The 13195-nt window shown below is 42.7% G+C and overlaps 1 protein-coding gene across 9 annotated transcripts in view; it reads right to left on the minus strand.

The window, feature by feature from the left end:
• Positions 1-13195, minus strand: part of LOC122561777 (thymidine phosphorylase) — a 69168-nt gene that overhangs the window by 41279 nt on the left and 14694 nt on the right. For 3 of the 9 annotated variants that reach the window (XM_043713922.1, XM_043713915.1, XM_043713914.1), the window contains exons 1-2: positions 11493-11746; positions 2398-2548 (exon numbers count right to left, since the gene is read on the minus strand). In XM_043713922.1, coding sequence (XP_043569857.1) covers positions 2398-2533 — 136 coding nt within the window. In that variant the 5' untranslated portion in view covers positions 2534-2548; positions 11493-11746. Of the gene's footprint in view, positions 1-2397; positions 2584-11492; positions 11747-13195 lie in introns of those variants that run through there. The other 6 variants (XM_043713916.1, XM_043713917.1, XM_043713919.1 and 3 more) reach the window with 4 other exon arrangements.

Raw genomic sequence — 13195 nt, forward strand, 5'->3', positions numbered from 1 at the left:
GGCAGGGGGTGAGGCTGGGGAGAAGGTAGCAAAGAGTACAATAGGTGAATGGGGGTGGGGACGGAGGCGATAGGTCAGAGGGGAGGGTGTGGGAAGGTAGCAAAGAGTACAAAGTGTTCCCGGATGTGGAGGCTAGATGGATTAGTCATGGGAAACACGGGTTACAGGGATAGGACTGGGTCTGGGTGGGATGCTCTTCAAAGGATTGGTGCTGAGTCAATAGGCCGAATTGTAGGGATTCTATGATTTAGAGACTCTTGTTAGTTTTCATGACCTTCATGCTTTTCTAAACTTGATTTTCACTGAAGTTTCCAAAGCTCCACTTCTTTGATTTTTTTCCAAACACTGAAAACAAAGCTTGCAAAAGCCACAGCTTTTGATTTGGAAAACAAACCTTGAATTGACAGATCCATATGAAATCAATTGAGTAACACTTGCATTTTGTAAACAACAAGTGACCCTCAGTGAACCACTGGTGATTTACATTGGCCAAATTTATATTCACTGAATAATCGAGGCTGATATTTAGAATTTATTTCAGGGCATTTATTATTACATTCCTAAATCTAACATTAGTTTCTGTACTAAACATCAATGTCAATTGTAATCTGAAGGGATAATAATATTTCTTCCCTCTCTGGCCCACATTTCTTTTTCTGTTTCACCAAGGTCCTTGTAATGACTGATTAATTGAAGTGGTTAACTGCATTGATGGCCCTCAGTATACCCACTGAGAAGCTCATGCAAATGCCCATATTGTACGTTAAGTGTGCACCAGTAGTGTTTAGCTAGCCATAGAGATGGGCACCCCAACTAAGTGATTTAAGAAGCTTTTCCCTCTCCTGGGTAAGTTGGAACAAGGGTGCATACTCTTAATATTATTCCAGCTTGGTGCAAAATCATCCAAGGCGAAAGTGAGGACTGCAGATGCTAGAGATTAGAGTCGAGAGTGTGGTGCTGGAAAAGCACAGCAGGTCAGGTAGCATCCGAGAAGCAGGAAAATCGACATTTCGGACAAAAAGCCCGAATTCCTGATGAAGGGCTTTTGACCAAAACATCGATTCTCCTGCTCCTTGGAAGCTGCCTGACCAGCTGTGCTTTTCCAGCACCACACTCTTGATGCAAAATCATCCAAGCTGAAATAGAAATGTGGAATTCTCTCCCCTCAGACGGGCATTTGGAAACCTTAATCACGAGTTATGGAACAAAAGTGCAAAAATGAGGTTGTGAGACTGATCAGATGTGATTACATAATGGACCAGACTTTGGTGGCTTAATGGCCTCATCTTCCTGTCTCACAGGATCTACTGGTTGAATGATCTCCTGTCCCCATGTTCTGTCTGAGAGTGAATGCCACTGTTTGATTTCCCCACTCTCCAATTTGGTTCAAAAGCTGATTGTAGTTCTTGATGCTTCAGTTAAATACAGTATTCGTGATGTTTGAGACCATACTGGAGTTAGCTCAGTTACACACTAGGCAGCACATTTATTCAAGATATCAGATGAATTCCAGTGTGCTCATGTATTAGATACAGACTTGTCACATTATCGAAGCCATACATAGAGATTTAAGACAACTGACATGACTCACTTGAGTAGCATGCTAAAAATTAACCCCCATTATTCCCAGAGTCATCACCAATATGAATATATTCAATTCAGCTCCCATTTTACATAGTTAAAAATCACACAACACCAAGTTATAGTCCAACAGGACTATAATTGGAAGCTTTCGGAATGCCGCTCCTTCATCAGGTGGTTGTGTCCTCCACTATCACCTGATGAAGGAGCGGCGCTCCGAAAGCTAGTGCTTCCAATTAAACCTGGGTGGACTATAACCTGGTGTTGTGTGATTTTTAGCTTTGTTCACCCCATCTCCAAATCATGCCCATTTTACATGATTGACAAACCCATGTTAAGAGAGAACACCCATCAGGTTTCTGAGCTTAACAGGAAAACAACTAGTTATTGCGAACTGGTTTTTAACTGGGAGTGGAAAAGAAACATGATTATGATTCTCTATAACTTAAATTTTACCCCTTTCTAGAAATTGCCAGGCGCATACAAAAAGACATGCAAAGAGACAAGACAAGACACAAATATCACAGATGGGGAAGAATAAAAAAAAACGATGAAGTAGAGTTCTGCCACCAATCCAGCTGACAGGTCTCAATGAGATGTTTTATTTCAGTTCCCTTTTTGGTTCCTTTCAACACTTCAAGGAGGAGACAAGATTTGATACACCAACTCCCAACTTCTTATTCAACAGCGTTTTCTTCTGCAGTCTCTTGGTTTAAGGTAGCACCTTCTCCTATATTTATGTCCACAGTTTAAAGAACAAAAATGTTCTTTACACAATTAAAAATATGAAAGAAGACACACATCCATAAACATTACCAATCTGGCTGTCTTGGATACTTCCCTCTGTTACGCCTCTCACAAAGTAGTGGATTTCTTCCTTCGTCAAAGCCTGTTTTTCCCGTTTCTTCCAAATCATTTCCGGGATGTTAATGTGCGGTTGGCTGGTACACATTCCCTTTGGGTTTGCCTGGAAAAGTAGTGAACCCTTGAGGAAAGGGAAGACTGAATGCAGTATGTTTAGTAAACAGCTTGGCAAACCTCTGCTCAATCTTTACAGTTTGAGAGAAAGCTGCCTTGGCTATTTTCCCTCAGACCTTTCTCTCTCTCTCTCTCTCTCTCTAGGACAGAGATCTCTGCTCTTGTATTTAGTCCTTTTCTTATAAACTGCTGAGTTGTTTTTAGTTCAGTCTTGAACTGGGGAATTCAACAGGGAGCTGTGTTAAAACTTGCTCTCTCTCTCATTCTATTCTTCAACTTCAACCTGTAAGCAGGTGTTCCAGTTATACTGGTTATACTGAAGAGGGTTACCTCAGATTACAACAGGATCTGGACCAGATGGGCCAATGGGCTGAGAAGTGGCAGATGGAATTTAATTCAGATAAATGCAAGGTGCTGCATTTTGGGAAAGCAAATCTTAGCAGGACTTATACACTTAATGGTAAGGTCCGAGGGAGTGATGCTGAACAAAGAGACCTTGGAATGCAGGTTCATAGCTCCTTGAAAGTGGAGTCACTGGTAGATAGGATAGTGAAGAAGGCGTTTGGTCTGCTTTCCTTTATTGGTCAGAGTATTGAGTACAGGAGTTGGGAGGTCATGTTATGTCTGTACAGGATTTTGGTTAGACCACTGTTGGAATATTGCATGCAATTCTGGTCTCCTTCCTATCGGAAAGATGTTGTGAAACTTGAAAGGGTTCAGAAAAGATTTACAAGGATGTTGCCAGGGTTGGAGGATTTGAGTTATTGGGAAAGGCTGAACAAGCTGGGGCTGTTTTCACTGGAGCTCCAGAGGCTGAGGGGTGACCTTATAGAGGTTAACAAAATTATGAGGGGCATGGATAGGGTAAATAGACAAAGTCTTTTCCCTGGGGTTGGGGAGTCCAGAACTAGAGGACATAGGTTTAAGGTGAGAGGGGAAAGATATAAAAGAGACCTACGGGGCAACTATTTCACACAGAGAGTGGTATGGGTATGGAATGAGCTGCCAGAGGAAGTGGTGGAGGCTGGTACAATTGCAACATTTAAGAGGAATTTGGATGGGTATATGAATAGGAAGGGTTTGGAGGGATATGGGCTGGGTGCTGGCAGGCGGGACTAGATTGGGTTGAGATATCTGGTCAGCATGGACGGGTTGGACCGAAGGGTCTGTTTCCATGCTATACATCTCTATGACTCTGTGACTTACTGAAACAAATTGCAAAGTTAGATCTCGGGCTGCCTGCTTAAGGATGTTTTGAATGGTCGAGCCTAATCCATAACAATATATTTTGCAATGAAGCCCTGTTAAAGTCACCAGGGGAAGGCAGTTTGGCTGATTCTTTTTGAACTTCCATATATGACCAGGGAACTTGAGCGGTCAAAATTGGATCTCCCCAGAAACAGGCAAAAAAGAGTATGACACAGGATTAAATTACTCTAATTCCTTATAACAACAGAATACAAATGCTGCCCTGCGCATCAAAATTATTGCAGCGTGCAGCTCAGTGCTAAATACACTGTACAGTAGCCACGCAAGTCAGAAGGGGACCTCGATTTGTGCAAATTTAGTACATTTGTGTTACCTCAAGGAGAGATTTCTTCTGGCTGGAGCAGCCTTTACATTGTAGAACTTGAAGAAATGACATTCCACAATGTAAAGGCAACTGGGATAAAGTGAGGACTGCAGATGCTCGAGATCAGATGATTCCTGATGAAGGGCTTATGCCCGAAATATCGATTCTCCTGCTCCTCAGGTGCCGCCTGACCTGTTGTGCTTTTCCATCACCACACTCTCAACAGCTGCTGGATATGGCTGGGAAAGAATGTTTGATCTCTGTGGGGATGAATGACTATTTTTTCCATCAGAGAGAGAGGGTTATCAGACCTTCTTGTCACCTCAATGTATGTAAAGACAATTGTGCATGAGTAAGAAATGCCTTTGGTTTTTTGCACAGCTCTCTGTGGTAAAGAATTCATTTCCCTCTGTGAGAAGTTCCTCCTCATCTTTGTCTTACTCTCCCACTAGGCGACATCAACATCCCCTAAAAAGTCTGTGTATTTCAATAAGGTAACCTTTCATTCTTCTATGCTCCAATGAGTACAGATCCTATCTACTCAACCTCTCCTCATAAAACAGACCGTCCATGCTTAGAATCAGCCCAGTGAAATATATCTAGACTGCCTCCAAGGCCAGTATATATTTCCCTGGATAAGGGGCCCACCAATGTTTACAGTATTCCAGCTGTAGTGTAACTAATGCTGTGTACGGTTTTAGCAAAACCTTCCCAATTTTGTACTTCATTCCCTCTGAAATAAAGGCCAACATTCGACTTGCCTTTCCCATCACCCACTGAAGTTGGATGCTAGCTTTTTATGATTCATGGACGAAGATTCCCAAATTCCTCTGTTTTGTAGCTTTCTGCAGTCTTTCTGTGTTTAAGTAATATTTGGCTCCTCTGTTCTTCCTGCCAAAGTGCATTATCCCATACTTCCCAACATTATATCTCACCTGTCAAGTTTTTGCCCACTTGTCTAACCTGTTATTAGCCCTCTGCATACTCTTTGCGTCATCCTTCCCACTTGCCTTCTGACCTATTTTTTGTGTCATCTGCAAACATGGCTGTTGTACTTTCATCATCCAAGTCACTAATATACATTGTAAATAATTGTGGCCCCAGCACTGACCCCTATGATACACTATGGTTATAAGTTGCCATCCTGAAAATGCCCTCCTTATCCCAACCCTCGACCGTCTTTCTCTCGGAGAAACTGTTTTTTCCATGTAACTTTAACTAATTTCACTGTGAGCAGAAACCAAAATTCCCAAGCTGTGGCATATTTTTCCTACGCAAAAAAATCAATTCCTCATTCTTCAAAATGTAAATAAAATAAAACTTTATTATATTTATCCTACCCAATATAAAACTTTTACAATGAAGAAAAATTCCCATTATCCCTTCAGAAATTCTCTCCTATACTGTTTTAAAATAAAGTTAAAAATCTCACAAATCATGGTTCAAAATAAATATGCTTCTAGAAATACTGACAAGTTAATCATTAAACTCCCTCATACACACAAGATTTACATTCCATGAGATGAAAATCAAAACTCTAAAATAAGTGACATTAAGTTCAATATAAATCACATAAACTATGTCACATCTACCACTCTTTGCCTAATTACTTTCTACACAAATAAAATGTGATGCAAAGTGATCACATTTTCTTCAGATTTACAAGCATTGGAACATCTATAAATGTCCTCATGTTAAGGAGCAGATGACCTTTAGTCTGAGAGATGTTCAGGAAAATTGGGCCAGTTCTTTTGAAGATGACCTGATTGCAAGGTGACCTGATTGAAGTTTAGTGTTTGTGTTGCGCATTCGACCAAATTGAACAGAGGGTGGTGGTGAGCAGTGACTGAGGAGGAATTATGGAGTACTTCAGTGTCCTGGGTTCAAGTCTAACCAGTTTCAGAGGTGTGTAACAATGTCACTGAGCAGGTTCATTAGAAAATAGACCAAAAATCAGTAAAGCCATAAAGCCACTACTTTACTGCAGTATTTCCCTCCCACCCTCCCTTTCAAACCAAAAAGAGGGGGGGTGGAATCTGCTTCAAACATTTGTTTGTGTGTTAGAAACAGTAGAGTCTCAGAAGAACGCATCGTCTTGATGGCAGGGTCTCTGGGCAAGCTTGTGATGTATGTGGCATGAATGATGGGAGGTTTTGGATCCACAGGCATCCAGGTCATCTGCCTGAAGTGCCAGAGGGTAATAGTCCTTGAACAGCATGTGGCTGATTTAGAGCAGCGACTCCTTCCATTGTGGAACATACAGGAAGGGGAGAGGTTTCTGAAACAACCAGAAGGTGGTCACTCCACATAGGATGGGCAGGCAAGGTGTGTAGAGATGGCAGGAAAGTGGGTGACCATTCACCAGAAGTCCAGGAAACTCCGGGCTCCTTGGAGCTGACTAACAGATCTGAAATTTTCGATTCCTATTTAGTGAGCAACACAACTGATTGGAGGTGGGTGAGTAGAGGGAAAACCACAGTGCCATAGTACCCAAGGCTACTCTGGGAAAAGAGAGAGAGAGGCTGATAAGCAGCTTAAAAAAGTGGCTGTAGTGGATTCAATAATTTGAGGGATAGACAGCTGAGTGTGCAGCCAAGATCAGGAGTCCCTTTTGGTCTGTTGCCTCTTCAATGCAAGGATTCAGGGCATAATGGAACAGCTGGATAACATTCGGGAAAGGGAGGAAGAACCAACCAGTGCTGGGAACCATGGCATAGGGAGGGATATTTTGGATAATGTGCCAAGATCAGTTTTCAGGAGTTAGGGAGTAGGGTGAAATGCAGGATCTCCAGGGCAGTAATCTTAGAAATATTACCTTTGTCATTTACCACTTAGACACAGGCAGATCAAGGAATGAAGTGCATGGTGTAGAAGGTTGGTGTAGAAGGGAAGGGCTTAGATTTTTGGGATCACTTTTGGGACAGAAGAAAGATGTTCAGAAGAGATAGTATTCACCTGAGCAGAGAGGAACTAATCTCCTGGCTGAGAGAGTAAATCGTGCAGTAAGGTGGATTTAAACTTGGAAGGCAAGGGAATGAGATGACTTATGAGTCTAATTTTAGAAGTCCTGCTGAGGGAAAACGAGAGAAAATGAGGAACAGGGAGAAGGAAATGAGGGAAGGGTTGAGTGTTAACAGTGAAGAAGGAAATGATCTCCTTCCAATGGGCAAAAAGGAGACAAGGACAGGATTAAATTGTTGGTAAGTAAATGATGTAGTAGCATTGACAGAAACGTGGCTCCAACCAGAACAGAATGGATTTTTAACATTGTAGGTTCTATCAAACGTTTAGTAAAAACAGGGTGGGTAAAAAGAAAGCAAGTGCAGCAATCTTGGTCAAAAATACTATCATTTCCCTTAAACTAGGTGTAGTTGCTGAATTAGAATTTATACAGATGGAGGCGAGAAACAGGAAGGGTGTGGTGACCTCGTTAGGTATTCATTATAGATCTCCAAATAATGGAGAGAAACTAGAAGAGAGCATTTGTAGGCAAATTATGGAAACCTTCAGGAGAAGTGGTATTTATTGTGGATGAAGAAATGGAGGGTAGAGAATGCAGGGAAATATACAGTGAAGTTTTAAAAACCCTTCACATTACAGAAGAGGATGTTCTGGACGTATTGGAGAATATAAAGATGGATAGATCCCTGGGACCTAATCAAATGTATTCTAAAACATTGTGGGTAGTAAGGGAGAAAATTGTGAGGCCCCTTGTAGAAATATTTGCATCATCTATAACTATGGGTGAGGGGCCTGATAACTGGACAGTTGGTAATGTTCCTCCATTATTTAAGAAAGTTTGTAAGGAGAAACCAGGGAACTATACACCTGTGAGTCTGACTACAGTTGTGGATAAAATGTTGGAGGTAATTTTAAAAGATAGGATTTATGGACATTTAGAGAGAGGCAAAAATTAATTAGGAAGAGTCAGCATGGTTTTGTGCGAGGGAAAATGTGTCTCTCAAACTTGATTGAGATTTTTGATGAAGTTACCGAAAAGATTGATGAGGGCAGAGCTGTAGATGTTGTTTAATTGGACTTTAGTAAAGCCTTTGACAAGGTAGATTAATGAATAAAGTTAGGTCAGGTAGGCTTCATGGTGAGCTTGGCAATTGGATACATAATTAGCTTATCAGCAAGACAGAGATTGATGGTGGAGGGTGGCTTTTTAGACTGGAGACCTGTCACCAGCCGTGTTCCACAGGGATCAGTTTTGGGTCCTCTTTTGTTTGTCATTTGGATGAGAATGATTTGGATGAGAACTTAGAAGGCACGGTGAGTAAGTTTGTGGATGAGACCAAAACTGGTGGCATAGTAGACAGTGAAGAAGGCTTTCTAAGATTGCAAAGAGATCTTATCAAATGGCCATTGGGCTAAAAATGGCATATGGAGTCAGTTCGCAAATTAGAAATGTTTAGGATTGATGAATCCTTGGCAACAGGAATTAGAAGACAGGAAATGGACGGTTGGTATTGATGGGAATTCCTCAGTTTGGAAATGAGTTAAAAGAGATGTTCCCCAGGAATTGGTTTTAGGGCCCTTGCTTTTCTGATTTATATAAACAATTTGGGAATGGGTGTTGAGGACAAAATCTCTAAATTTACACATGATACTGAGCTAGGGAAAACAGTGAATTGTGAGGATGATGCCAAGTGACTTCAGAATCACCTGCCACCACAAGAATTGCAAAACTTGCGCCCACACCTCCTCCCTCACCTCCATCCAAAGCCCCAAAGGAGCCTTCCACATCCACCAAAGTTTCACCTGCACATCCACCAATGTCATTTACTGTATCCGTTGCTCCTGATGCAGTCTCCTCTACAGTGGGGAGACCGGAATCCTTCTTGCAGAGCACTTCAGAGAACATCTCTGGGACACCCGCACAAATCAACCCCACTGTCCCGTGGTCGAACATTTCAACTCCCCCTCCCACTCTGCCAAGGACATGCAGGTCCTGGGCCTCCTCCATCACCACTCCCTCACCACCCGACACATGGAGGAAGAACGCCTCATCTTCAACCCCAGGGCATCAATGTCGACTCCACGAGCTTCCTCATTTTCCTTCCCCCCACCTTAGCCCAGTTTCAAACTTCCAGCTCAGCACTGTCCTCATGACCTGTCCTACCTGCCAATCTTCTTCTCACCTATCGCTCTACCCTCCTCTCCGACCTATCACCTTTACCCCCACTTCCATCCACCTATTGCACTCTCAGCTCCTTCCCCCAGCCCTACCCCCCCTTTATCTCTCCACCCCGAGGCTCCCAGCTTCATTCCCGATGAAGGGCTTTTGCCCGAAACATCGATTTTCCTGGTCCTCGGATGCTGCCTGACCTGCTGTCTTTTCCAGACCACTCTAAGCTTGACTCTAATCTCCAGCATCTGCAGTACCCACTTTCGCCTCCAGAGGGGCATTGACAAGTTGGCCAAATAGGCAGACACCTGCATTTCAATGCAGAGAAATGTGAGGTAATGCAGTTTGTTAGGAGAAACATGGCATGACAATACAGGCTCAGTGGCACAACTTGAAGGGAACACAGGAGCAGAGGGAGCTCAGGGCTCAAATGCATGATTTCTGAAGGCCAGGCATGTTGAAACATTTGTTTAAAAAGTTTTATAGGATCCTTAGGTTTATAAATAGAGACATAGAGTATAAAAACAAGAAAGTGATGCTACACCTCTATAAATCATTTTAGACCATAATTGAAGTACTGTGTTCGGATACTAAAACCCTGGAGCGGAGATTTACTGGAATAATACCAGAAATGAGGGATTTTAGATACAAGGAGAGATGAGAGAAATAGGACTTATTCTCCTTGGACAAAAGAAGAGGATACCTCACTGAGGTGTTCAAAATTCTGAACAATTTTAACAGGGTAAGGAAGGATATTCGGTTTTCGCTAGTTAGTACTTCAGGAATAAGTGGTCACAATTTCAAAGTTAAAAATCACACAGCACCAGGTTATAGTCCAACTGGTTTAATTGGAAGCACTAGCTTTCAGAGCGCTGCTCCTTCCATCAGGTGGTTGTGGAGTATAAGATTGTAAGGCACAGAATTTATAGCAAAAGGTTTACAGCGTAATGCAACAATTTCAAGATGTCAGCAACACAGCCAGGAATGAGATGAGGAGAAACTTCTTTACTCAGAAAGTTGCTAGGGTTTGGCGTGTGCAGCTGGGGGAGAGTGATGGGAGGCAGATTCTATTGGAGGTTTCAAAAGAGGGACTAGCTGGGTAACTGTTTTGGGACCCAGAACAGACAGGATGGCTGAATGTCCTCTTTCGGCTGTGTACAGTTCCATGATTTTGTGATTCTAAATTAGAGAGATATATCTAAAGAATGAATGTCAAGGTAGTTGGAGGAGAAATTGAAATATTGAGTGGTAATCAAATAAGTGAACAGAAACTGGAGATGAAATAATTGATCAGAAAAGTAAAAATCACAAATGCTGAGTCATGTTCTAGCCAGTAATAAGTTTGCTTCCATTCAAAGTCCTGGGGACAGTGCAAAAGTCAGATTGCTAATTGCTAGCCTGTGTAATTATAAAATTGAAAATGTCTGTTTAATGACATGATCATATATAAGGTAATATAGCACTGATATCAGCAGTCATACACTAACAAGACTATGAGGAGAGAGGATGGAATTATTTGCAGTATGAAATAAATCAGTATTATGTACGATAGTATAACAATAAAAGTTTGTTGGAACATCCAAGAGTCAGACAATAGAGATAAGACTAGACACAGTACAAACTAAGGGAGCAGTCTTTTACAAGCGCCAGACTGGACCCAGAGTCCCAAAGCCTAAGGCAGCCTAACTCATAAAAAGTCGTCATCTCAGGGTTGTATTGGTTGAAACAGATTAAATCAGAAACAAAGTAATGCTTTTCAGCTTTGGAAGAAGGGAATTAGATTAAATTCCCTACAGTGTGTGGAAACAGGCCCTTTAGCCCAACCAGTCCATACCAACCCTCCGAAGAGTAACCCACCCAGACCCATTTCCCCCTAACTAATGCACCTAGCACTATGGGCAGTTTCGCATGGCCAATTCACCTGACACATCTTTGGACTGTGGGACGAAACCAGGGCACCCAGAGGAAACCCATGCAGACATGGGGAGAATGTGCAAACTCCAAACAGTCACCCGAGGCTGGAATCAAACCTGGGACTCTGGTGCTATGAGGCAGCAGTGCTAACCACTGAGCCACTCTGCCAAGCAACTAAGGAAGAATCTTGCAAGGTGCGAAGCAAAATCGAATGCTGAATACTGTTATAAGTTACCCATGATCTTATACTGTTCTAGATACAAATCAAATACAGTAACAAAATGAAAAAGACACGTTGAGCAGGAGAGAACCTACCTGTGTCTGTCCAAGAGCAGATTTGAATAATCTGTATTTCACTGTATATTATTCCAAGGCTGTGAGAGTAACAAAAGATAAAAAACAATTTTGAGAAATTTAGATCAGTGTTTTTCAAATTCTGATCTTGTTTCAGAGAGTAGAATGTTGCTCCCTAAAAATAGTCTTCTTGATTCTGATCTGACGCAGTTCCTTTCCACTCCGAGACAGAGAAAACAGACAGTTTGACATCTCGGAAGATTTACAGATACAATTGTAATGGAATTATCTCAAAGGTGAATTTTAGGTGGCTTGCAGCCAGACATATTGTCCAATCAGCTGCTAGGTGCCAGGGAGGTGGGAATGAGCTAGCAGGAGGATAAAGTTCAAAATTACTTCAAAATAAATCATCCTGTAAAATTATCAAAAGTTGATGGCCACTGAGCATTCAGAAACAATCAAAGTACGGATGTTTTTGCTCTCCCTGCAAACACTGCATGAAGAACATGATTGGAGTGTTTCATTTCGATGATGGAGTACATTCTACTTTCCTTAACTCCGGGATTATAAATTCCAATCAGCTGTACAAGGGCTTCTTCAGAACAGGGGAAGATAAATCTCCCCTCTGAAGTTGTTCATTTTTCCACAACCAGAGATCGCGGCAACAAAAGAAATTATGGTCAATGGGTCGTGGGTGTCAGCAAACACTGTCTTAATAATTCTGGAATTAGGGATCTAGTGATTACCATGGAACCATTGTCATCTGGTTCACTAATGTCCTTTAGGGAAGGAAACTGCCATCCTTACTTGGTGTAAAACCTGTGCCAACACCTCCCTTCTCCCTTCCGTCCAAGGCCCCAGTGGATCCTTCCACATCCAACAGGATTTTCCTGCACATCCAAAAACTTCATCTACTGTGTCTGTTGCTCTCAATGTTGTCTCCCCTCCATTGGGGAGACAGGACGCCAACTTGCGGAACATTTCAGAGAATATCTCTGGCACTAAACAACCCCACCTCCCTGCGGCCGAATAGGTTCAATGTCAATTTCACCAGTTTCTTCATCTCCCCTCCCTCAATCTTATACCAGATCCAACCGTCCAACTCGGCACCACCCTCTTGAACTGTCCTATCTGTCAATCTTCCTTCCCACCTGTCCACCTCACCCTCCACTCCGACTTATCACCATCACCCCCCACTTTCATCTACCTATTGCATTCTCAGTTACCTTCCCCTCAGCCCACCCCACTCCCATTTATCTCTCAGCCCCCTTGGGCACTCCCACATTCGTGATGAAGGGCTTATGCTTGTAACCTTCTAGGAGAAAGTGAGGAATGCAGATACTGGACTCCCCAGCTACGTTTGGGACACCACCCACGCCCTCCACCTCCTCCATGATTTTCGCTTCCCCAGCCCCCAACGCCTTATTTTCACCATGGACATCCAGTCCCTGTACACCTCCATCCCCCATCATGAAGGACTCAAAGCCCTCCGCTTCTTCCTCTCCTGCCGTACCAACCAGTACCCTTCCACTGATACCCTCCTTCGACTGATTGAACTGGTCCTCACCCTGAACAACTTCTCTTTCCAATCCTCCCACTTCCTCCAAACGAAAGGAGTAGCCATGGGCACCCGCATGGGCCCCACCTACGCCTGCCTCTTCGTAGGATATGTGGAACAATCCATCTTCCGCAACTACACAGGCCCCACCCCCCACCTTTTCCTC

The sequence above is a fragment of the Chiloscyllium plagiosum genome, chromosome 23, assembly GCF_004010195.1.
Source record: "Chiloscyllium plagiosum isolate BGI_BamShark_2017 chromosome 23, ASM401019v2, whole genome shotgun sequence".
In the NCBI taxonomy this organism is placed as follows: domain Eukaryota; kingdom Metazoa; phylum Chordata; class Chondrichthyes; order Orectolobiformes; family Hemiscylliidae; genus Chiloscyllium; species Chiloscyllium plagiosum.